General features: G+C 38.1%; 1 protein-coding gene across 1 annotated transcript in view; it reads left to right on the top strand.

Annotated features, from left to right (window-relative positions):
- LOC122234001 (transmembrane protein 160-like) overlaps positions 1-15,456 on the top strand; it is a 32,421-nt gene extending 16,965 nt beyond the window's left edge. Inside the window, exons 2-3 of the mRNA XM_042968081.1 lie at positions 11,342-11,431; positions 14,811-15,456. Of these exons, the coding sequence (XP_042824015.1) occupies positions 11,342-11,431; positions 14,811-15,392 (672 nt within the window). The 3' untranslated portion in view covers positions 15,393-15,456. The remainder of the gene's footprint in view (positions 1-11,341; positions 11,432-14,810) is intronic.
- Positions 15,457-26,840: the final 11,384 nt, after the last annotated feature.

Here is a 26,840-nt window from a genome sequence, read left to right as displayed (position 1 = left end):
ACAGGCAGCCACTGTGGAAAACTCGCAAACATTGGCCCCATGAGTAGCTGTGGGTTTGAATCCTTACTCTGACATTTACTATTTAATTTCTGAACTTTTCTGAGCTTCAGCTTTCTCATGTTTGCCATGTTTCATTCACTACTTTGTGAACATGGCTTGACCTCAGGACCTGCTCTGACTTAAGAGAAAATCATGGAAGAGAAATTAGACTGCTTCTTAGGCTGAGCCTTAAGAAGACTTAGAACTTCGATTTGTAACCTCTTGGAGCATTGCCCTGAAACTGCCATGTGAGGAAGGAAGGTGGTTTAGCCAAATGGAGTATGAGAGAGCACATGGAGGAGAATAGAAATGCCTTACTTGCAGCACCATCAATTACCAGACATAGGAAAGAGGATCTAGAATCTTTTTTAATAGCCAATCCTCCTCCAGATACATGCAAGAGTGAATCCAGGTGAAACCAGTGGAAAATCTCCTAACCACCCCACATAATTAAGATAAATAACAAATTGCTGTTTGTAGCCCCTGGGTTTTAGGTATGATTCCTTATAAACAAGAGTTAAAACAGTGTCCATATGTATCAAATGGTATAGGTTCTTATTAAAAAAGCACTATTAACACCATTGTTATTTTTAATTAAAATATTTATGGTACTGTTGACATAATAGTATCATAAACTCTTCAAAATAATTCAACTGCATATGGATTAATATATGACTTCAACATTATATTCAGGGCAGGGTCTGGCAGGGTCCAATTGCAATTCTTAGCCTCTCTTCCCCTCCACTCTGTGGCGTGTTATCTCATTCATAGTGGGTACGTGTACATATTATGTAACTTAAAGGAATATAAAAAATGTGCACTTCTCAGCTACTAAAATTTATTTTCTTTCCAAAATTGGCAAACACTTTATAGACCATCCTTTGATTTAAGCCTATTAAGAAAGAATTCAGGTGGCATAAGCCCCTTTGCTTATGTTTGGAACAAAGACTGGGACAGGCAATTGAATGCTATTTTAAAGGACAAAGTTTGACCCCACTTGCCCTGTGACCATCTCTTGTTCTGTGGAAGAAGCTTTTTGAAAGTCTTCCGTAGAGCCAAACTTAGAGCGCTCTTATCTGAAAGGAGCTGCTTGTCTCCATCTATGACTCAGATTATTTCTTTGCATATTAAATTACAAGAGACAGTTCCAGCTGGATCCATCAATGTATTTATAACTCAGCCACACAATTTTCCTCCAGGCGGAAAACTTGGCAAACACACTCTCAGCCTGGCTGCGACTTTCAAAGATGAGAACAGGAAAATAATCGTGGCAGTTTTTATATCAAACTTCTTGTCTAAATCCTGAATATAAAGGGAAAATTTCAGTCCCCCAGCACCATTTCCACCAAAGGAGTGAGTAGGGCAGTTGAGGAATTCATGAAGAGTGAGAATATAATTTCTTTTGCCTCTCTCAGATCTTGTTCTCAATGAGTTATCCTTGGTACCCACAGTGAGAACCCCCTTGAATTATGTGAAAGACAGGGGTGTGGTCATTCACTGATGACCTGGCACACTATGTAGCTTACCATCTACACTATGGTGCTAGGTGCTCAGTGCTCAAGCTTACTGTCTCAGGAATCAGTAAGATAGATTTGATTTTCTGTGTATGAGAAAACTTAGGTTGTGACAAGTTAGCATACTCAGAGTCCAGATATGTCTCCTATAATTTATGTATACCTTTGTTTCCAAGGGCAATTAGGTAAGTAATTATATATACATATATGACTTAAAAGTGCTCTTACCTGAAGGAAGTCACTTGTGTATATCTGTCAGTCACATATATATTTTATTTAGCATATGACAGAAAATCAAACTCCAAGTAGTCTAAGTAAAAGGTCATTTGTTTAATCCTATAACTAGGCATTCAGGGATAGATCTTTATCAGTCACTGCTGTACTATGTTAATATCATTAAGAATCTCTCTATATTTTTCTAGACATCTTCTCCTCTAGTAGTTCCGAGATTCTCATTCTATAGCTAGAAATTCTAGCACAAAAGAATCTTCTATTTCCTGATGAATTCTATTAAAACACCTGATTTGAGTCTTAATAAATTGTTATAAGTATTTAACCACACCCTAAACTCATTCCTGTAGCCAAGAGGAGGAATTAGGCTGAAAAGCTGAACTTGGATCATGTGTCCTGTGGCATAATAGTAAGATCTATGTATTAGTTCATATAATTGTATCAATGCTCACCTTCTGATTTTCATAATTATACTGTGACAAAGTAAGATATTTATATTAGGGGAAGCTAGAGGAAGGTTATGTGGGAACCTACAATTGGATTATAACCTACAAGTGGATTATATGACAGTAAAAACTTTAAAGTGTAAATATATATGAATGACTCCACCTAGCAGTCTCTTTCCGTCATTTGAAGTAGAACTGATTCATCAATTGAATTTGAATTGATCTCCGTGGTTGGCCTTTCCAGTATTCTGTTGCTTTTTAATTTTTTTTTCCTTTAGATTCACAGACCACTTCATTTTTATATAGATACTATCGATTGCAAAAACATGTATTATAATTGATATGCTTGAATATTTATCTTCCCCCCGCTGGATTATAAGCATCTTGTGGGTCAGGTCTGTAGGTTATTTATTTTTAAAATCTCAGAGCCAAGAAGAGAGCCTAGTAGAGGCCACAAGTTCATAAAATGTTACTGGAATACATGAGCAGGAGCATGCTAATTTGTTAATTCATATCAGCAGCTGGGATATAGACTATTATTTTAACTAGCTAATGATTTGGTTTTTAAATCAATAAATAGAATTTATGGTATTAATTTTAATTCTTCCCTTTCATAGACACCAATACCCAATACCATGTTACAGCTAGAGAAAAAACATCCTGTATCTGTTTCTCAGGAAATAAAAAACAAAAACACACTGATAGGATTGTGGTTGTTACTGCTTTTTGTATGTTGGGTGTAGGGGGTATGGGGGAGCATTGGGAGTTCATTTATGCATTTATTCTACCAATATTTATTAAGTATATCAATACATGCATTTATTCTACCAATATTTACTAAGTATATCAATGCTGTTTTAGGATATGGTCTACACCAGCCCATTTTAAGAGATTAGTGAATTCATTTGAAGAAGCAGACAATTCAGTGAGGGAGAAAATCACCTTAAAGTGTAGCATATTGAAAGTGAACTCTTAGTTCCTACACCCCACCCCCTGCTATTGTCCCCTGCTGTCTTTGGAATGAGCCAGTTTTCAATCATCCCTGGTGTTGTCATATGATATACATCTATCAGCAAACATTCTGAGCTCCTGCTGAGGACAAGTGTCATGGGATAAAATGATCTTGAAAATGCTCACCTGAGTATGTTTTAGTGCTGAAATTTTTTTATACCCTATATTTGGCAATTTTTTTTTATTAATTGCAATTAAGATGGATTAGATGCAAATATGTATTAAGCAATGCAAATGTAACTTTTAGTAAATAATAAATAAGCTATTCTATTTCAATGAAATGTGTTTATATGTCTTGTTAGAGGAAGTATAGTAAAAGCCTAGAGGTCTTGTTTCAGGTGAAATTCAGGAAGAAGGAATTGGGTATCCACTGGCTGACTAAATGTTGTAGGCTGGAGATACAGTTTTCTGTACATCAAGATAAAGAAAGTCCAAAAGATTTTCTGAATACATATGAAAACATTAAGGGGATAAACTTCCATGGAGTTCCTAGTAATAAAGTAGTTGTCTAAAGATTATATGTATTCAGTCTCCTGAAAATGGAAACTGACCTCATTCCTACTTGCAGTGGACTCAGTTGAATCCTCCAAAATTCATATGTTGAAGTCCTACCTCCCTATGTGATGATATTTGGATATAGGGCCATGGGGAAATAACTAAGTTTAGATGAGGTTCTGAGGGTAGATTCCCATGATGGAATTAGTGTCCTTATAAAGAAAGTCAGCAATGAACTTGTTCCCTTTCTCTTTCCCTGCCATTTGAGGACACAGCAAGAAGGTTGCTGTCTACAAGCCATAAAAACAGCTCTCACCAGAAGCTGGTAAGACTGACATCTTGATGTTGGAATTGAGAAAATACCTTTCTGCTGCTCGAGCCACCTTGTCCATTGTATTTTGCTCTGGCAGCCTGAGCTGACTATGATTATTCTACCTTTCCCTCTTCGAATGTTTAATGACAGTGGAGCTGTGAACACATATTCACAAATATTTTTTTTTTTTTTTTGCACTGGATTCCCTTTGACTCTGAAGGATGAAAGATTTGACCTAAGGGGTACTTCAATAAGATATTGGGAAAGCTGAAAGTAATCAGGTGTATTTCAGAAAAAGCTTCTGCTAATATTGAGACAGTTTATATTTCAGAAAACAAATAATCCAAGAGTAGTGTCACCTGTTGGTAATATCCTGACCTATGCCTGAGACATGTAGAAAAAATGGAGTACTATAGTACAATACTTTATTTCCTGGTTTGATCACTAAAGTCCAAATATAAGTGGATTCTGCTTAAGCTTCTGCATGTCAAAAGTACTTAATTAAAATGGTCCATGTGGTTGGCTTAAGATGCTGGAATGAGTAGTTTGTGCTTGTGGTGTGTTTATTTCCTCCCAAGGAATCTCTGAAGACCTGTGCTGAATCTGCTGTTTGATGGTCGAGGAAGCACTGCACCTTGATCACATTTGACCAAGAACTAAAACATATACCATTGGAAAAGCTCATAATCCTCAAAAATTATGATTTTTAATATAGTAGGTTTAGTAACTGAGCTGGTACTAGGTTTCTGAAACACACTATATAGAGAGTTTTAAGTGTCTCATTTACCTTGCCCATAATGTCTTAGTGATGTATACTTCCTTAATTTTCATTTAAATTTCAATGAAATTTTCATTTCATTTCACTTTTAGTGCAGGGACCTCTTTAACATTCCCATATTTAGCTGTCTTACTCATTTCCAAACAGAAAAACATGAGACAAGGTACGATGGCCAATAAAAAATGAAATATATGAACCTTGTATTTGAATAACTTATATTTAATGGGAACAAAATAGTATAAAATTAAATATTTAAGCAATTTGGAATAATGACCAATGAGTTTTTGCTGTTATTCCTGGAGGGATAGGGACTTATTTGGATTGTCTTAACTTAGGGACTGAAATGAGAATAAATAATGTACATAAAGGGTTTTGTGAGGCAAGGTCCATGGGTCAGCAGCAAATGGAGCATTTTGGGGAAAGGAAGGCAGCTATTTCAAGAAAAGTTGGCCCACCCCCATCACAAGAGAATAATGAAGATTAGTTGGGGCCAAACTGGAAATAATTTAGCATAACTATAAGAATACAAGCAACCTCCATTCACCCAGAAAATAGGATAAAATGTTTTGGGAACACTGAGCCAGCAGCAGTTTATTGTAGAGTGGAGATGGTGGGTGGGGAGACTTGGAGGTACACAGGCAAGTAATACGGAAAGAATTGCATGGTTTTAAGAACCCCCTCCCTTCTCCCACTAACAGCCTTTTGCTTAAAGAATTCACAGCATCACCTGGTAATCTAACAGGAAGTAAAGTGTCCTTTTCGTGAGTCCAGATTAGCGAAGGCAAGGCAGGTTCTTTGTTTTAACCTTGACCTCTGTGATACACAGTTCCATGGATGCATTTTTGGTTCTCTTTCACTGACCTTTTAGATCGAAACAGACTATGCTCTTCCAGCAGCTGTGCTTTTGTACACTTGTACATCCATCTCCTCTCCTTGGAGCACTTTCCCTTTCCTGTTGTGAATTTATACTCAGCTTTCAGATTTCCATGCATATATAACTTCATTGATCCGTCTTCCCCATGATCCTTATATTTAAGCAAGCTTACTTGCTGCTTTCATAGTGCATCTTCTTTCTGTCCATTAACTTATCTCATTTTATACTACGCTCTTGTTTGTGACCATGTTGATTTGTGTTTATTCCCACTGAAATATCGGTTCGAGAGCATGGGAAATATCTGTACGTGCTGGGGATGCAGTGATACACAGACACAAAGCATTTCACCCATATTTGGCATTGAATAAATATTTGTTGAATTTATGAATCAATAAGCCTAAAATAACCAGTCTGTAGCCAGAAAGTGGCAGAGTCTAGACCTGAAAGTAGGTCTCCCTGAAAAGATGAAAAATGCTAAAACGTATCTCAGAGTAAGAACACTGATAAATCTGGCCACAGAACAAAAACAAAAACAAAACAAAACAAAACAAAAAAAGAAAACAAACATACAACACCCAACAAACAAACAAAACACACCAGGATTAAACCTATTTTGATATCACTGAGACAAAATACCTTGCACCAAGATTTGAAATACTTTAGCCTTAAAGAAACATGACATGCCAAGTAACATTTTACTCTCAATGCAGACAATGTCAACTTTCTGACATACAAATTTGAAATAGAGTTGCACAAAGACACCAGGGAAATGCTTGGAAGCCCTGAAGTGCTGAGAATTCTTTGGGCAGACTCCTTCTCTCCGCACAGATGAACACCATGAGCTTGCTGGAAGGGGTTCAAAGAACAGCCCACAGCAGCACTCAAGTTTGCTAAAGTGACTGACGTTGGCTTCAGCGTGGATTCCAAAGGCGACAGCTGACAAGGAAAAGAGGAAAGGAAAGCAGAGGCGAGATTTGAATAGTTGCAAAAGCCCAAGGCAGCAGAAGGCAAACATCTTCTGGGGTTATCATGTGTTCATAACCAGTTGCACCAGAGATCTTTCTAACAGAGTAACAGCTGGTGACTGGAGCAGCCAGCTCTAAAGAAATGCCCCTCTCCCCCTGCATTGCAGGGTCTAAAACAATAGGGGTGACAATAATGGGTTGTTTGTCTTTTGATATCTCATTTATTCATGTGTAAAGGGAGGAGTATTAGCAGACATTAAAGAGCAATGTTTACTATATATCAGATATTATTCTAAGTGCTTTACTTAACTAATTTATTAAACCCACCGATCCTGTCATATAGGTACTATTATCAACCCCTCTTTTCAGATGGGGAAAGGAGGCACAAGGCATTAAAATAATTTATCCAAAGTCCTACAGCTAGTATTAACAGTCGAGCTCCTAAGAACATTTGCTTAACTATGGCACTACATTGCCTCCTATATTATAGTATTGCATAAAATGGTCAACATTTATTGAATGTTTACCATGAGTGTTTCATACACCAGACAGATACCATGTGAAATCTGCAGTTCAAGCTCAGGAAGAGTATTTTCCATCATGACCTGACAGATGAGAGAATGGAGGCAGAGGGAGTGTTCTATTAAGAAGCAACAGGGGCACCTAGGTGGCTCATTCGGTCAAGCATCTGACTCTTGATTTCAGCTCAGGTCATGATCTCAAAAGTTCATGGGATCAAGCCCTCTGTCGGGCTCTGCACTGACCACACTGGGCCTGCTTGGGATTCTCTCTCTCTCCCCCTCTCTCCCCCTCTCTCCCCCTCTCCCTCCCCGTCTCCCTCCCCCTCTCCCTGCCCCTCCCCCTCCCCCTCCCCCTCTCCTTCCCTCTCCCTCTCCCTCCCTCTCCTTCCCTCTCCCTGCCCCTCCCCCTGCCCCTCCCCCTCCCCCTCTCCCTCCCTCCCTCCCTCTCCCTCCCTCTCCCTGCCCCTGCCCCTCCCCCTCTCCCTCCCCCTCTCCCTCCCCCTCTCCCTCTCCCTCCCTCTCCCTCTCCCTCTCCCCCTCCCCCCCTCTCTCCTTCCCCGCTCCTCCCCACTTGTGCATGCGCTCCCTCCCTCTCTCTCTAAATAAATAAACAAAAATTTAAAAACAACATATTGGCAATGTAAATGCCAAGATGTGAAGTGATGAGCTCACATGTGGAGATAAATGCCCTGCCCATAAGGAGTTTAAGGGACTAAGGGTAAGAGACTAATTCTAAATGATGGAAGTAAACATTTATTAACCACTGACCCTGTTCCAGGTTCTGGGCAAGGCATTTTACATATATTATGCTGTGTAATGCTTATATCATTCCTATGAGAAAGGTCTAATTCTAACCCAGTATTCTACAACTGTGCAGTTTTTACTATATACATATTTATAAACATTAGGGAAGGAGCTGAAGAACCTGCCTTAGCAAAGATATTTAGCTAAGCAAGCTGTGTATCAGTCATAGCCCAGGTTCTCACAGTCAAGTCCATACCACCTGGCTACAGCTTCTCTACATCTCAGAATCCAGCCACATCCACTTCTTTAATCCTTATCTTTTCATAGTAAGCATGTGTGAGGAGCTCAGTATTGATAAACAGTGTAACTGCAAAATCTTTAGAGAACAATCCATTCTGATTGTTACTCATGAAAACATCCAAAGTACTCAATAATTGATATAAATGACCAGGTGCTTTTCCCTCCCCCTCCGCATTTATTTACTTATTTATTTATTTTTCAGAGTATTCTTAAAAAAGACAGATGGGAACAGATTGAGAAAAGAAAGAAAAATGTATTTGCATAAAATACCAAAAAAACCCACAGACTTTTGCACTGTTTCAGATGCCTTTGTAGGCAGAAGTAGTTCTTTTTAAGGATAATTATGCATATTGTAGCAATGCACAGCATGGATTTTTCCTGTGACAATAAAATCAGTAACTCATTGCATGGCCCTGAGTACATCCCTTTACCTCTCTTGACCAAAGTCTCCTCGATTTCCAGTTCTGCATATAGTGTGGCATTGGCAAGATTTTAAAGAAACCCTTTAGACCAGAGTTCCAAGAAAATAATGCCCAGGGATCTAGTGCTTGCCCTTGGCCTACACAATAGACCCAGACTCTGCACCTTGAATTCCAAGGTTCTGTATTCCTCCCCACTCTCCATTCATCTGGCTAGCTTCCTTCCTTAACCCCACCACACAGCCCTAACTCCAGGCTTTAAGACCTGTGTTGTTTTGTTTAAGAAAATGTCATGTTTATTCAAAATTCAGTCCCTTTTCAGATGATTTTTCTTCCTGTTGCTTTGTGTTTACACATCTTTACCTCTTAAAGTATATCTACTCAACCTTCAAGCCCCTACATTCCTGCTCTGTGAGAAGACTGGCTTTAAGAAGCCACAGTTATTGTCCTTAAAATGTATGTATTTGTCTAAGTGCTAGGTGCAAAATGTTTTCTTTTTGTGATTCCCTAATTTCTAATGAAGTTCATCTTTTTTGTTACTTGGAGATGTGTTTTTTAAGCTAAATCTCTCTGTATAGGTGGAACATTTTAAGTGTTTAACTTGCATAGTTGTTTGTTTGCTGAGTTAAGGATATGCTTCTCCCTCTTATGTTTCACTTGTAAACATCTGGGTCTTTAGAATGTACTTGTCATATGTTCAGTGATAGAGTATCTTGTGTAGATTTCCATGACAAAGTCAGGTGAGACTCTGTTGGGCGTCAAAGGTTCAGCAAGAATTTGCCCTGGTCTTTCTGGTTGGTGATCTTTGGGTAGCAATAGCTGTTTGTGTCTCTTGGTATCACTGCCTGATAGAATTCACAAATGAATGGAGGAGTTTTTGCTTTTGTTGTTCTTGCTTTTGTGGAAATCATTCATGACTCTTTTCTACCTAGAAGAGTATATAAGGAAATAAAATGTCCACGCCTCCTCCATTACCTGTTTTCTCCCTTTCTATTTTCACAATCTGCCTGAACTCCTGTTTCAGAATGTAGCGCCCAGCCTTTCCTCCTCTTCTACTTCTACAGCTCATTTTAGCAATTTTCATAAGGAAGCAGAAGAAGAGGAGCAGTGTGTGTGTGTTTGCTGGGTGGATGGGACTAGATTATTGATGATGGGCTTTCTGGTTGGTAGGCCGTGAGTCTGTTCAACCTCTGATTTCTTCTCAGTTGTGTCTCTCCACACCATAACTCATGGTAATTTTCTCAAATATATTTGAACAATTTGCATATCTCTCCATATTAGTGTAAATTTGAGTCAGTCTGTCTTTCATGGGCATATTATTGGAAAACTTTTATACAGTGAGAGTGAATGCCCTTGGGTAACTGATCAGTGAGTCATATCAGTCATATCCTAGCACTTAATTCTTTTAATTTATTGATAGTTCCCTGTGAGCTGTAAACCTAGCCTTCTACCTGATATATAATAGGTGCTCAATAAAATGATCAATAAATTGATTGTTTCAGTGTGCACTTGGGTAATATGGAATATGCTAAATTAAAGGCTTTCTTAACCCACCTACAAGTTTAAATACAATTCTGTCCCCATGGCAATTTCTCAAAAGAGAAAGGCCATTAACTCTGCTGACATGTGTAATCTCCAACTTGACTTAGTATCCCAACCCCACATTTCTCAAATGGGCTTAGTTGATTAAATGAAACTATGTGGGGCTATTTGTCTCTCTGTCTGGTAGAATTCATGACTGAGTAGCCTCCTCATATTTCAGTTCAGGCTTCAGTAGGCTTCTGAGGGAAATTGCTTTTTTTTTTTTTTATTTTTTAGAGGAAAGAGGCTTAAATAATTTATTTTTTAAAAGTAGGCAGATGATTAAACATACAACTTAATTGGAATAGTTTGTATTCACTGCTTATTTGAATTCCTTATTCTAAATTATCTAGTGTACTACAGCTTTTCATTCATTCCCTCATACTTAGTAACCCCTAGAGAAAATATTCATCCCAAGAATAATCTCAAAGATTGTGTCAGAGTAGGATTAATGCTATGATCTTTGCCTTCTTATTAATTTTCAGCTTCTAAATGTAGAACAATTAAATTACTTTTTAAAACTTATTTTATCCTATCAGTACTTAAAAAATATATAAGAATTTACTCTGGCAGAAGCCCAAAGTTTAGAACAAATAAAACTGTTTTGAAACTGACTGATCATCATTATCATGGCCACTATTTTAAGAGGTGAAGATAAGAAACAAAATTTCTGTCCCTCAGCTAGTTTTTCAACTAGAAGAGTAGGTAGCAATTCTGAGGTTTCACATGCTAGGTCTGAGACTGTATTATGTACATGGTCCACTGGGTCATTATTTGTATGGAGGCATACCTTTCAGATTCCTCTTCAAGAAAAGACTTAATGTCTATCTTCATGGAGTATGGAAGCTGACAACCTTCACCTGGTAGCATTTTCAGGGTTTCTTTCAGTATTTTCATGCTTATATCACACTCCTTCATGTGTCTTCTATCTAATTATTAAGCAAGGCAGTGGTAAAAAGTCTGGCCATTTCCCACTCATCATGGGATTCTTCAGATTGGTAATCTTTGGTCCAGACTTTTTCTTTGGGACACAAGAGACTTTGCCAGCTCTGCCTTGCAATTTGATGGCATGTCCTTCTCAATCATGCTTGCTCCTGTTTCCTTTCTCAGGGTGACTCCCCAGTAAACTCTTTGGACCCCTATTATGTCTCAGCATATGCTTCTCAGAGAATTCAACCTTTGGACCATGTGTTAGGATCAGTAAGAAGGGAAACCAGATGGATGAAACACAAAGAAGAGTTGGCTTCGCTTTACCTCTACTCTTATCTTCATATGCAGTGATACTTTCTGAGATTTTGAGCAGCCATTGGCTCACATAATTTGGGTGTAGCGGGTAGGAAAACTTTGTGTTTGGGACTACAATTAGGCCAACTGCTCACTTCCAGAGAAAGTCATACTAGGGTGTGGAGAACAAACCTTTCTCCATCTAAAAATGATAATAAAATAGTGCCATAGTTTCCCTTTGGTTTCATCCTTTGTGTTTGCATTTCCTTTTTCATGGTAAAAAACAAAGTAACAACAACAACAACGGCAAAGCACCAATAAGCCAAGGTAGAAATGAAGCCTTCTTGGCCCACTGGCTTTCTTAACAAAAGCAGAAATAATTCTGAGTGGTGTTCATAAGAATTTTATCATCCAGCATATGCACATTATGCCTGGAAATAAATTTACCATGATTTAGGGTACTCCTATGATCATTGGATAGTGCAAAACATAATTGCCTAAGGACATTGTAGTTCAGGGAGTTAAGACCTGACTTAGCTGCCATTATGATCATTATCCTCTTGTCTTTCTATTTTGTATGTGGCAATTACTGGAATGGGCATTTTATATTATCTAATTTACAACCTATAAAAGTTCTATGACATTGATATCATGTTGTCCAATTTTCAGATGTGGAAACTAAGTCTAGAGAGTTTAACATATCTAACTAAAGTCACACTGTTAAAAATATCAGCTTTGCTCTGTTGATCAGGGATAACAAATGGATTCATTTTGCCTGGATCCAAGACCATTGGTCTTTTTCTTTATTCTAAGAGTTCTATAATAGGAGTACAAGAAAGACTTTATAACACTTTGGATGCCCCCACTCCACCCCCAAAATGTCTTTCTGGCATGTATAAAGAACACAGATTTCATTGCACAGAATGTATTTTCACTTATCTGATCAGTCAGAAATGTTTATTTCCTTTCTTTTGCTTTTTCTCATCAAGAATTCAGAAGTTAATTCTGATTCTCTTTGTCAGGTCTGTATTGTTTTTCTGGTGTAACTCTTTCCAAGCAACAGCCATTTTTTCTTTTGTGAGGTTATATTATAATTAAAGTATTAAAATGTTTCTGAGTGACAAGAGTATGGACTGTACGTTTGACAGATAGGGCTTTGAATCCTGGAGCTGACACTGATACTCTGGGTATTTGAGTATTTATGATGTGTAAGATTCAGCATAACACCTACTTACAGGTTTTCTGTGAATGTTAAAATGGGGCATTCCTCCAATTTTTATTTAACTATCATTGATGACTGTAAAGACAGATATAACCAAGTAGGTGCAACAAAACAGAACCACGGGTTATTAAAGCAGCATAAAGAAACATAGTATAGGGCACTGAACATGGCAGGGAATTGGACGGGTAGGATTTTATGGACAATGTGATACCTGAGCTCAAATTTTAGATACAAGGAAATATGACTAAGTTAGAATAAAACACTGGAGCCGGAGAATATCAGTCAATGCAGAGGAGGACAGTAAAAGCAATTTTAAAAAGTTCTGGAGTAAATATACCAAGGTTGTTTCAGTTGGAGTAATTACTTGTTGTGGTATATAAATTATGAGGCAGTGGGTAGATGGAGTGGTGCTATTTAAATGTTCATTTTTGTGTATTAAATATCCAAAGACTACAGTGATGTCTCATACATAGTAAGTGATTTACACTTCTCCATTTTCTTCCTCACACTCTTGATTCTGTATATTTACTTATTTTTTATCTTTTTTGTTCTTCTCTAGGAACTACCTAATTTCTTACCAATCTTCGTAGTTCTCTCATTTGAACTGCCATCCACTGGTTGGATTCCAATCAGATATTTACCTTCCCCCCCCCCCCCACACCCAGGAGATATTTCCACAGAACCCCTTGGGTGTTATAAGTCACTTCACTGCCTCCTTTTTTCCTATCAGACGTGGATCATGTCTTAGGAAGTGATATCATAGCTATATTATCTGGAAAGTTTTGGGGAGAGTGGAAACAGAGTAGGGAACTTGTTTATTTTAAAATAATAAAGCATGGAATAATAATTAAAATTCTTGAAAATAAAATAACTGAATTATCTAGACATAAATAGAGTATAAAAACAACTTAGGAAACACTTCTTTTTAAAATATATTTTCATTGCTATTTTATTTTACTTTTTAATTTTTGAAAAAAAATGTTCAAGTATAATTAACATACAGTATTATATTAGTTTCAGGTGTACAGTATAATGATTCACCAAATCTATACATTTCTCAGTGCTCATCATGACAAGTGTACTCTTAATCACCATTTCTATTCTTGTTTACATTATTTGTTTGCTTTGGATGGTTTCATTTGGGTTGATTGGAAACTGCTATGGAAATAATTTTTTAGGAATATTTGAAATTATCTGTTGAAGTGGAATTCTAGAGAAGAGATTTGAGGGCAGAGAACCATGCCAGTCATCATTGAAACCATTTTAAAGGGATCTGCTGTGTGCAAATGGGAATTACATTTCTCCTTTACCAGATGCTTACGTGGCAAAGATAACTGCAAAATGATGTAAGGGAACACTCATTTATTTTTTGTTCATTCACTCATTTATTCCATCATTGCTTTTATAGTTTACATTACTTAAGTGACTACTGCTAGTTGAGCTCTGTGTTAGCTGTTTAGCATATGAAGAAAATTAAAAGTTACCATTTTTTCAGTAACTTAGCATTTTCAGTGGGTAGGCAGAGTCTACACAAATAATTATAGTTTGATATAATCTATAGTACTGAAGCAAAAGTGATGATTGGTTGCCCTGGGAGAGTAGACATATGAGCCACAATCTGCATGGAAAACATCAGGATAAATACAAATTTTCTGTGTGGACTGCAGAAGAGGAGCATCAGACATGGTGCAGAGCCTCAAAAACGTATTGTGTAAAGTTAAATGACTAAGATTTTGGATTATGGAGTCAGAGGAGTGATGTTAAAATCCGCCCCCCCCCCCCTTGTTATTCCTTGCTAGTATCTTACCCCACTGAGCATTTGATATATACTAGGCATTGGGTACAAAATCCCTCAGCTCACCTTGTCCAGTGTTCATGGCAGCACTGTGACTTACCACCATTTTTTACAGGTGATGGATACAACTGGCATCAATAGTTTGTGGAGACTCTAGGTCATGCAAGTATTAGCAGGGATCCTTAGCCACACAGTTTGAGCTTAAAGTCAAACTTGTCTTCCGGGAAAGTTCATACTATCCCACCCATGTGCTTTATCTTAGCTTTGAATATTAAGACCTTTGCATAAATGGGGTCATAATTGACCTTAAGCCACACACGTGTCAGCTTCTGTGTTAGGTATTTTCTAACACTAATAATAATAGTAATAACAACAAAAGTGGCGCCCGACTGGCCCGGCTCCGCTTCCGGGGGGCGCTGCTGCCGCCTCCGCGGCCCCGGAGCGGGGGCGCCCGAGGATCCTTCGCCCCCGGCCACGGCCCCCGCGCCGGGGCTTCGCCGCCCCCCGTGTCCGAGCTGGACCGTGCGGACGCCTGGCTCCTCCGGAAGGCGCATGAAACAGCCTTCCTCTCCTGGTTCCGCAATGGCCTCCTGGCATCAGGCATTGGGGTCATCTCCTTCATGCAGAGTGACATGGGTCGGGAAGCTGCCTACGGCTTCTTCCTGCTGGGCGGCCTGTGCGTCGTGTGGGGCGGTGCCTCCTACGTGGTGGGCCTGGCTGCACTGCGGGGGCCCATGCAGCTGTCGCTGGGGGGCGCAGCGGCGGGCGTGGGGGCCGTGCTGGCCGTGGGCCTGCTCTGGGCTTGTGACGTCGGTCTCTACATGGGTCAGCTGGAGCTGGATGTGGAACTGGTGCCCGAGGACGATGGGACCGCCACCACCGAAGGCCCCGACGAAGCCGGCCGGCCGCCACCGGAGTGAACAGCTGGGCCACGGGGAATGGCCGGGCGCTGGACGGCCCGAGGACCAGGACATTAAAACCTGACCCTTGTCCACAAAAAAAAAAAAAAAAAAAAAAAAAAATCAAAAGTATTTTTAACAAGTAATGCTTTAATCACTACTAAAATTAAGAAATGGCTATTTTTACTTGGCGGATGGAGAGGCCTGGGTTTAGCTAGGTTATGTAATTGTCTAGCCACACAGCTTGATGGTGATAGAACAAATACAGTATCCCAGTTCTCAGAGACCATACCTATGTAGCCTCCTCACGGAACTTTCTTCAGCATAGAATGGGCTAGATCCACCTCCTCACTGGCCTGCTGCCTGTGCTTCTAGCACTGCTGCATGAAAATCTAGAATATGTCCATTATGGCAATGAAGAAATACGCAATTATTCAGAGGCAAGAAATAGCACAAGGCTCTGGAAGGATAATCTGGAACTGCTTAGCTAGTCCCTTAGCAAGAGGTACCCATTAGGCAGCAGCAGCCAACAGCACTGGCCACTCCCATTGATTTGGTTACCACCATCATTCAAGGGAAAAATCACTCCACTAAAGTCCTCTCTAAAGTGTACTGTGTGTGCAGACATGCTCAGAAAACTCCACACATCTCCTTATCAGCCCATCTATCATTTCTTTGTGGAGGCTAGGATGCTATTTTCTATCTCAAAATATATTTTGAAGCATTGGAGTCAGTTGTGTTGAGTATTTGTTATTCAACCTCAAAATACAATAATCATGATTAGGTTTTGTTTTCTAGCCTCCGTTAACTTTGGTAAATAAAATAAATTTATACTAGGAAGAATTAATAATTGACATATGATAAATAAGGTAAATAATTATTATGATACCTAATACTTACAAAACCTTTACTATATATAAGCATTGTGCTTGCTTTGACTCATTGAATTCCTGTGACAGACCTAAGGAAGTGTGTGTATTATTTCTTTGTCACTCTACAAATTGAGAGGCTAGTATAATATTTGGGCTGCTACTACAAAAATACCATAGATGGAGTGGCTTAGAGACAATAGAATTTTATCTCTCACAGTTCTGGAGGATGGGAATACAGTGAGAACTTGTTTCCTGGTTTATAGATGACTGTCTTCTTGTTGTATCCTCGGGTGGTACAATGGCAAGGAGTTTTCTGGTATCTCATTTGTAAGGGTACTAATCCTATTCATAGGGGCTCCAGCCTCATGACCTAATTGCCGTCCAAAGTCACCACCACCAAATATCTTAACATTGGTGATTCAATGTCAACATATGAATTTTGGGGAACACAGGCATTCAGTCTGTAGCAAGCAAACATACTCTAAGGTGACTCGCCAATGAGTCACAACATTATATAACCCTCTCTCCTTGAGTACAGACAGCCTGTGACTTGCCAAAGGTAAATGGACTTCTCAGATGTGATTAAGTTCCCAAGCATTTGATTTTGAGTTAATCAAAAGGGTAATCATTCTGGGTGGTCCGATCCAATCAGATGAATCCTATAAGAGTGCCATCTGTTCAGCATATGAAGAAGTCATATTACCTTCTTTATAAGAATTTAGCATTTTATATGGGAAAGCAGCTTCTACACATAATTATAATTTGTTATGATTTGTAGCACTTAATCAAAAGTACTGATTGATTTTCTTGTAAACACTGATACATGAGCCACAACTTGCATGGAGAACATCAGTACTGAAAGATGAATGTAAATGTCTGGGTGGACTCCAAAGGGGGAACTTGAGTCATGGTGCAGAAACTGAAACCTGGAATGCAGTGCAGTCAGGTGGCCAAGATTGGGTCAGAGGGTTTCTTGTTTGCTCTAAGGAAGCAAGGTACCATTCTGTACAGCACAAGAAAATGAATTCTGCAAACTAAGGGGTATGGAAAAAGTATCCTTTCCCACTCAAACCTGTAATCAGAATGCAGCCTGACCAATACCTTAACTTTAGCCTTGTGAGATCCTGGGTAGAGGATACAGCTAAAATGTGCCCAGATTCCTTACTCATGGAAACTTGAAGAAAATAGAAGAATGTTTTTTTTAATTATTTTTTAATTAAGTTAAATTTCACATAGCATAAAATTAGCCCATTTTAGAGCCTATAACTCATTTATTATATTTACCATTTTGTGCAGTCATTAATTTTTATTTGCACACATTTTCAATACCCCCAAAAGGAAACCTGGTACCCACTAAGTAAGTGGTCATTCCCTACCTGCCTCCCTTTCTGCAGCTCTTAGCAACTACTAATCTGCTTCTGCCTATATAGATTTACCTACTATGGATATTTCATATAAATGTAATCATGTAGTATGTGATCTTTGATTTCTTTTCAAGGTTCATCTACACTGTAGCATATATCATTACTTTGTTTCTTTTTTCATTTAGGCTTATTTATTATTTTTGAGAGAGAGAAAACACAAGTGGGGGAGGGGAAGAGAGAGAGGAAGACACAGAATCCAAGGCAGGCTCCAGGCTCTGAGCTGTCAGTGCAGAACCCAATGCGGGGCTCGCACCCACAGGCTGTGAGATCATGACCTGAGCCAGAGTCCGACGCTTAACTGACTGAGCCATCCAGGCACCCCAGTACTTTATTTTTTTCTATCCCTGAATAATATTCTCTTATGTGGATATATAGTATTTTGTTTATTCATTCATCCATCAATGGCCATTTGAGTTGTTTCCATCTTTTGGCTATTGTGAATACTGCTACTATATATGTGTATACATGCATTTGTTTGATTCAGCGCTTTTGAGTGTATTACTAAGATTGGAATTACTGGGTCATATGGAAATTCTGTGCTTACTTGTGAGAAGGAACTACCACACAGTAGTAAATGTGTTTTAAACCACAAAATTTGTGGCAATTTGTTAAGTAGTGATAGAGAACAATTGCTCTGAAGAACAACAACAACAAAATTCAGATAAAATGACCATGTATAGACTGGTACCTAGAAGATCAGGGATCTGACCTCATACTTGTCTGACATTAGGTGTAGGGATCATAACCACATCCATATCGATTCATATTTTCAACAAAAGTTTGCTGAGTTCCTAATATGCATCGGGGTTCTCTCAGTTAAACCTATTAAAACCTGTGTTTTAACAAGCTTCTGGGAATTTCTAGTGAACAGTAAAGTTTGACATCTACTGGTATTGTCCAAGAATAATCTAGGAATATATGCTATGGAAATGGCCAATATGAACATTCCTTCATTGAATGCACAGCTTACTGTGTGAAATGGATAGATTTAAGGAGACAATTTCAACACAGTGTAATTAGCAGCTAGAGAGAGGATATAGATTATGTTCTATTAGCCTCATAGGAGAATTACACCTTCTTTGGAAACTTGTTTCTTCACAGAAAAGGTGACATGCAAGAAGAGATGTGGGGAAGAAATAGGATTTCTGTAGTTGATGGAAAATGACGGCATTTAAGGGGATGCACATATTCTGTGTGAAGTTACAGAAGCGCAACAGTGGGTTGGGAAATGTGGGAGGCAGGCGGGAGAATGTAGGGGAGGGTATCAGAAGATGAAACTAAACACCCAAGCACCAAAACGTTTGGGCTTTATCTATTGCTCTTCATGAACCAGACGAGAATATTTAGAAGAAATGACATCTACTTGGAATTTCATTTCAGAAGCCTGAATTTGGCGGGAGAAAGATGTAGAACATGACTAGCAAGATTTTATTGTATAATTTGCTACTTGAGTGCACAGGAAACACCATTAGGCTTCAGTGTTCTCTTCTCTCATATATTAATACATAGTAATCCTTTCAACTCTATTAATGGAATTTTGGTTAAGGATCAGTTATTTGGTAATGTGTGTTTTGTTTTTGTCTTGTTTTGGGGGGAACAGCATTGGATAATAAGACATTGCTCTCATTATCCAAAATAATCATCTCTACCTTGAACTTCTGAATTATGACTAGTTAGTATTTACTAAATAAGTTAGTATTTACTAATAGTCATTATTTACTAATAAGCTTATTTACTAATAAGCATAATAGCATTTATGAGTTCTTACTGTTTGTTAGGAGCCATTGTAAGTTCATTCCTTGTGTTATTAGATACAGTTGTATAAACTAGTACTTCTCTAATCAGAAGGTGTGAGATTAAGCCAGTGATTCTATATTTCTAACAAGTTCATTGAGAAGCAGGCATATAAGCAACCTTGCTTTTGTAAGTAAGAAAATGGGATCAAGATGGTAAATAATTTACTGAGACCCTGAAGCTCAGCCACGTAGAAGTGGTTGAATCAGGGTCTGAACTCAGGTGGATGTCATCAACCACAAAGGAGGCTGCCAAGATGCTGGAGGAGGCAGATAGTACAGCCAGCAGAGTATGTTTAGAGGTGGGACGGGCCTATCTTACATGTGAGAATTTCCTGGGAAATACTGGGAGATGCTATTGGGTAAGTCAATTACAAACTCTTAATGGATTTTTTTTGAAAGCTACTGAACAATTTCGAACTGATAAAGATGGCTCTTAAAGTTTATGTTTAATAAAATCTAATTAATGGAATGCCATGATAAACTTTTAAAGCTAAGAATGAATGACCTTAGAAATAGATTAATCTTAACTACTGTTTTAAAGATAGGAAAATAGGCATAGAGAAGAGCCCCAAGGTGAAAATGTAAATCTAGGGTCACTTTGGGCCTTACTCACAATGCCCCTCCATTCATTGTCAGGGCTTAATAAGAGATTAATGTGAAGATTTAAAATTGTTAGTATAAAATACAGAACTAGGGTCCTTTCTGAAGAATAACAAAAGCTCCAGGACATTTTCACATACTCGACAATGATCTCCTTTTCTATGTGTGTTATGTTTGTGTTTTTATGTATAGGTCCTGTTTTAATATTATAATTTCTTGTTCTTAAAGTTAGTGAAACTGCCTAGAAACAGCCTGATAAAACAGTACTAAATACTGAAACATTTTCTGGGTTAATCTGGTGCTGCTAAGGAGAATATTATACTGCAATATGAGTGTATTTTGGGTTTGGGGAGGGGATTGAGACTTATACTTCCATGTGAAAATAGCCAGTGTAGGTGCTGCAGATGTTGGCAGATTTCACCACATGATTTCAAGTTTAAGCTTTTCCTATGCCATTTTATTCCGGTTTATTAACACACTCAGAGGGGAAATTGTCAAGTTCACTGAGCGCTGGAGAACTTGTGGGTGAGTGTAAAGTGTTCCCATTGCTTTTTGAGTCCGAGGGGTCCCTGCAATTTCATCTGAAACCCCACTGACAAACTGAAATAGAGACTACTCCAGTTACTCTGCATAATTTGAGGGAGCCAAGCTGAAGATTATTTGGAACTTTGTCTTATTTTAAGATTTGCTCTTCACTAAACCTACAGTCGTTAGAGATCACTCTGCAGTCCATAGCTGAGCTATGGAACAGGGCAAGGAGCAGAGTGCTTCTTCTGATTTTTCATTTTCAGACGCACTGCCAGAGATAATCTTTAAGTAGAAGAAGCACATGACTTCAATTAGTTTATGGGGGATAGCAGCCTGAAAACTCATTTATTTGATACCTTGAAGTCTCAAGTTGTTTGTATGCACCACAACCATGGAAGCTGAAGAAACCAGCAACTTTATTACTATCTGTTATGTATCTTTGGAGCTACAGCTAGAAAGAGCTTGTTCCTAATATATACACATATCACACACACACACACACACAAACACACACACACACACACACACACACACACACACAATTTGTTGAAGGAATGATGGGGATCCAGGGCATTTTCATGATCCTGACAATTTGTATTCAGGTATTTTCAGGTTCCCTTTCTTGGAAAATTATTTTTGATATAGATAACTACTTGCAAACGACAAGATTTTGATAATACTCTTATTTGATGGAGGTGGACAAAATAAAAGGGAGAAAGATGTCAATACATACTTCAGTCATATGCTTCTTCCATTTCCCACCCATCATTACATTGTATAGAAGTAACATAGAGAAGTTCCCAGTTAACTAGTACTACCCAGAAACGTTGGTAACTACATTTTGGTCTCACCAGTCTGTCTACCACTACAAGACCACAAAATTCAGGACTTCAGTGTGCTCATTGGATCACCCTCAAAATAGGAACACAGACAAGGTATGTGGCCTTGAATTTTCTTCTAAACCACTTGTCTATTATGGATACTTCCTTTGGTTTGTTAGATCTTTCCATGTAACTTTTTTGGATGAGCTCACACAGTCTCTGTACGTTGAATGAACTGATCACCTAGAATCAATTTGTCAGCCTTAAGTGATGGATATACTTTACTCCTTTCTGGGGAAAAGTCTTTCTGATGAGGATTGTCTTCCTGGTCCTTAAAATCCATCTTTTCTCAACTTTTCCAGTAGGTACATACCCCATGGCTGAAGCTTAATATCCCAGACTCAAATGCCCCTCCAACTCATTATTGCTTCCTACTTTTCTGTCACAAATAGGAGACAAAACCCTAAACCTAATCCAATTGTCAATTCATTCTTTTAATTTAAAGTATTTTTGGCGGGGTGAGGGGGGCACCTGGGTGGCTCAGTCAATTAAGTGCCTGACTCTTGATTTCAGCTCAGGTCATGATATCATGGTTTATGAGATCGTCCACTTGTGCTCACTTACTGTCTCAAAATAAATAAATAAACATTAAAAATAAAATGTTATTTTGTGTGACCTTGGGAAAATCAACTTATTTATGAATCTTACTGCCCCTTACCTGTAAAGTGCAATGACTCAAAATGTTGCTGTCATAAGTCTCTCTATCGCAATCAAATTATAGTACTAAGAAAGTAAGGGTGAAGTGTGGTGGGAATTACCAGAATGAGGGAATATCAAAGTGAGAAACCAAAGTACCTTTGAAGAGTCAGTCTGAAGCTGATAAGATTAGGCAGACATTTCCCAATTTCCATAATCAATAATCAAAAAATCATCAAGATGCAGCGCTGCTATGCATGCTCCCTTCTCAGCTATCTGTAGCATTTCCTTAGTAGAAAAGCTAAAGGAGCCCTAGTTGTCTATTTGCCCTTTGATGTATAGCTGTGCAGAAGATGTCTCTCTGGCAACTAGGCTGTTACAGTCACTAAATATAAAGTTCTTTGGATCATTGAGATAATTCATTCAGAAAGAGCTTCCTGAGAAACATAGGCATAAGGTAGAAGAACTTCTACAATACGCTTTTGAGAACTCTGATTGTCAAAGTGAAAAGTTGTAGAACCACAGGAATTGTTCAACATTTTTATATGGTAAGGGAGTATAGTCTGTGTGGTGTTCGCTAGTCTGTGATTCTGTGCTGTTAATAATCACTAAATGTTTCCAGCATGAATAGCCCATAGAAATTAAGAGAATTAAATATGGCTTATTCGCTTTACTTTTTCTCAGATCACTTACTTTTCAGGCCAGGAGCCATCTTCATCCCCTCTCTTTTTCTTCACCGTTGCATCCAATGAGCTACAAAGCCCTAAATATGTTATCTCACATATTGAAACTCTCATGACAGCCCTCCTGCCAATGTTTATCTTCAGGTCTCATCAAATCTTACTTAAATTGTCGACCAATTATTGTATTTAGTCTTAATCTTATCCTCAAATTTAACCTCCTTAATTTGTCATATGATGTTACAATCATGTTCCTAAAATGACATGTCTGATGTCACCCCTGCCTAAAAAATTTTCAGTGCATATATATGGTCCATATATTCAATGTTCCTTTATAGCTTTGCTTCTCCCATCTAAACATCCCCATGTCATTTCCTTTACTCTAAACAAGTGTTTGAGAAACATGCTCTTCACTATAAACATCATACATTTCCATACCCCTTTGCCTCAGTACATACTATTTCATAAGTATGTAATGTACTTTTGTGCTTGCCAAATCCTTTTTCTTTAAATCTCTGTCCCTCTGCCCTCTGTTTGAACAGAGTTGTCAGGTCTCCAGGAGCAATTGGGTTCACTTACTCTGTAACACAATAGTAACCTGTTGATTTATCTATTAATATTCATAATATTGGCCACTCTGTGGGTCTAGGAGAGAGGACACCATGTAATCTAACTTACAACCCTAGGGCCTGTACTATATCAACAATATTTCAGGCACTAAATAAATGGTGTATATAGAAGATGGATTAGGAGAGAGCATTTGAAAGAGCAAGAAGAATCCACATGGTGGAATTTAAGGTAACAAAAGAGTAATGGGTAGAGCTAGTTCTATGTTGTCTTTTCTGAAGGATGTTCAACACTTTTTCCAGAAGTTGTGTGTGACCTATATTAAGGCTTATTGGAGGATCCATTTTTTAGAATATTTTTGAAACAGCTAGAAATTTTCCTGTTCAAGGTCATTTTAAACTTCCCTTTCTTTTCTATCTTGGACAAAAATAGCTAACCCATCAAGGGACAGAAAATGCAGCAGGTAAAGTAATGGCAGTTGCATCAGAGGAAGCACCTACGTGAGTAAACACAGATGCAGATACAGCAAACTTCAGTGAGAGAGAAAGAGAGCATAATCTCACAGCCATAACGAACATTGTGCAGAGCCCATCAGAAAAAAAATATGCTATTTGTAAAAATTAATTAAAACTCACTAATCAAAGAGTATTCTTATAGCAAGGGCAATGTATTAGGGTTTTCCAGAAAAGCAGAGCCAACAAAGAATGAATCACTCTGACTTTCTTTTTTATATACATTTATACATCTAAATGTTTTTCAAATATTTGGTTACATAGATTGCATTATTACATTTTATTTATTAAATTATATTGCCATATTATATTATTACATTTACTTATCACATCTATGCATTTATAAAATAAGTAATATATTTATTTATATATGTTTTATGAGGAATTGGCTCAGGTGATTATGGAGGTGGAGAAGTTCTATGATACTTTGTCTGTGGCCGGAGATCCAGGAAAACTGGTGGTGTAGTTCCAGTATGAGCCCAGAAGCCTGAGCACCTACCATCAGATGGTGTAAGTCCTAGTCCATGAGTAGAAGACAAATATCCTGGCTCCAGCATCAGGTAGAAAGAGTGAATTTTCCCTTCTTCTGTCTTGTTGGCCCTCAGTGGATGGGATACCCACTCACATTGGGTAGAGGAATCTGCTTCACTTAGTCTCCTAATTGTTTGTAGAGATGCAAAGATTCTATATGAAGAGTGGTTCTTAAAATTTAATGCCAATAAGAATCACCTGAGAGATCTGTTTAAAAATGCAGACATCCTGGCCACACTGTTAGAGATTCAGATGTTAGCTTGTGGTAGGCAAATGTTGGCTGCTTTGTCATTATTTAGTTTCTTCTTTTACCAGTACCACCTATATTTAATTTTAAGGGACCATTCCTACCCTCAGCCCAGAAGCTTATTTAGAATTGACCTTGTAGTTAATTCTGCACTGGTTCGTGGATGGATACACATCCCTAATATGGAGCAGTGCTCACTAGTGCTGCTGGAAAATAACTGTACTTGCTTTTTCACTGAAACCCTCTGTTCCTTGAGTGATATGTGACTACTTCTTTGAGGTCTGGAACTCTTGAAACTCCTGTAACCACTTGTGAGGAGTTGACTTAAGGATAAAACTGTGTGCCTGAATTTACTATGTGTATTTAAAATGAAAAATAATACATGGGATACATTTAAGACCATTTGACCATTTTAAGAATACATACATTTCACAATGAGCAGTATACCCAAATTCCCTTGATTTATTCTAGAGTGGATCTTATGCTGCTAGCATTTGATATCAGAGAAGAAGGAAAGAAAAGAGTACATATGTGCTGTGACTAAAACCCTCAAAATAGTTTATATTATGTTAGTACTTGACACTATGCTTATGCTTATGTTGAAAAAATATGTTTGTGCCTATCAAATGTGTTTTATTTTTTAACACGTTTTCATATACATCAGAGTAGGATTTTGAACTAATGTTCACTACCAGGATTGAATCCCTGAGTTCTGTTTTATATCTCACTGAAGAAATACTGAGCTTAAATAAGATCGAATTCAGAGGTCAGTCATGCTATTAAAATGAAAAGTACGAAATAATTTATTTTGTGCATAATCTGATGATATTAAGCTGGCATTGGTGTAATTGACCCTTTGGTACAATTTTAAAACCTTTTTTTGTTGCTGATAGGCAAATATTGCACTAAACTGAGAATATCTTGTTTAAACATATTATCAAAATTGTGAAGACTTTTTTTTTACCTCAATTCAACCAGTTCTAAATAAACCAGATCTCTTTCATATTTAGTAATTTTAATTACTAAATCTGATAATTTCTAGGTATAACTAGGAACTTTTTTGAAAATAGGTCCATTAATTAATATTTTCTACTCTGTGCTATGAATGTAAATTTAAAACTGGATTTTATTGTACCATGGGTATACTGTAAAAATGCAGACATCTCATCTAACACTCTGTGCTATCCTGTGGAGACAAAAAAAACTGATAGAAATGTAAACCAGAAATGGTAACTAAAATTAAGAAGAATTACCATTTTTGACTGTCTGATGTATGCAAGTTACTACTGAGATATATAGTCACCGTCTATAATGACTACTCATTACAGTTTGTTTGTAAGACACCATTGATTCCGAGTTTTAAAGGACCAAGTTATAAACAAACTTTTCTCACATTATATGTAATTCAAAGACAGCTTTACTAGGAAAGAGTTGGCACACAGGAGTCTTAAGAAAGGCTGAATAATCTTTCTCTCTCTCTCTCTCTTTTTTTTTTTTTTTCTTCCTTGACAAACCTCCACAAAATCTTTGCAAGGGGTCAGGAGTTTGGGGGTCATTTTCATAGACCCTAATATTAGGTCTCCCACCTCAGTCCCCTTGCCAAGATTTCCCAGAGATGTTCCTGAATATTCGTTCCATCAGACAACAACTCCTACTTGAATTTTATTTTATTTTTTTGCCCACAAAAGCTGGGCAATGCAGCAAAAAGCTATTCCTCACTGTCACGCACATCACATAGATGAGACTCTGCTGGCAGTTCAAGATAAGTAATATCTGTTGGAAGAGAGTCAAAGATGTAAATCCTCTCTGTGCTTTATGTACTGCAGACTTCTTTAGCACAAGCGTGTCTGGATGCTGGAGAAGTTGATTTCCTCCAAATGACTTAGAAACTTCAAAACCACAGTGGTGGTGAGGAAGTAGGAAGCTGATGTCAGGGGCAGGAGTGGGGACACAGTGGAGTGGAGGAAAAGAGAAGAATATTTCCCTTCATAGGAACAATATAATGTAGGGAATCTAGCAGCAAACTTAGAGTCAGAAGTTACCAATTATTTTTGATACTTACATTTGGATAAATGACCTTGGATAAATCAGTGAAGTCTCTAGTCCTTGGTGTCCTCATTTGGAAGGTGGAAATCATTGCCTATGGTACCTACTTCAGAGGGGTGTGCATTCTGAGGGTACAATTTTATAGTTAG

Source organism: Panthera tigris, chromosome E2, assembly GCF_018350195.1.
Source record: "Panthera tigris isolate Pti1 chromosome E2, P.tigris_Pti1_mat1.1, whole genome shotgun sequence".
Taxonomy (NCBI): Eukaryota; Metazoa; Chordata; class Mammalia; order Carnivora; family Felidae; genus Panthera; species Panthera tigris.
The sequence above is the reverse complement of the archived record's forward strand: the minus strand, read 5'-3'. Positions and strand labels throughout refer to the sequence as shown.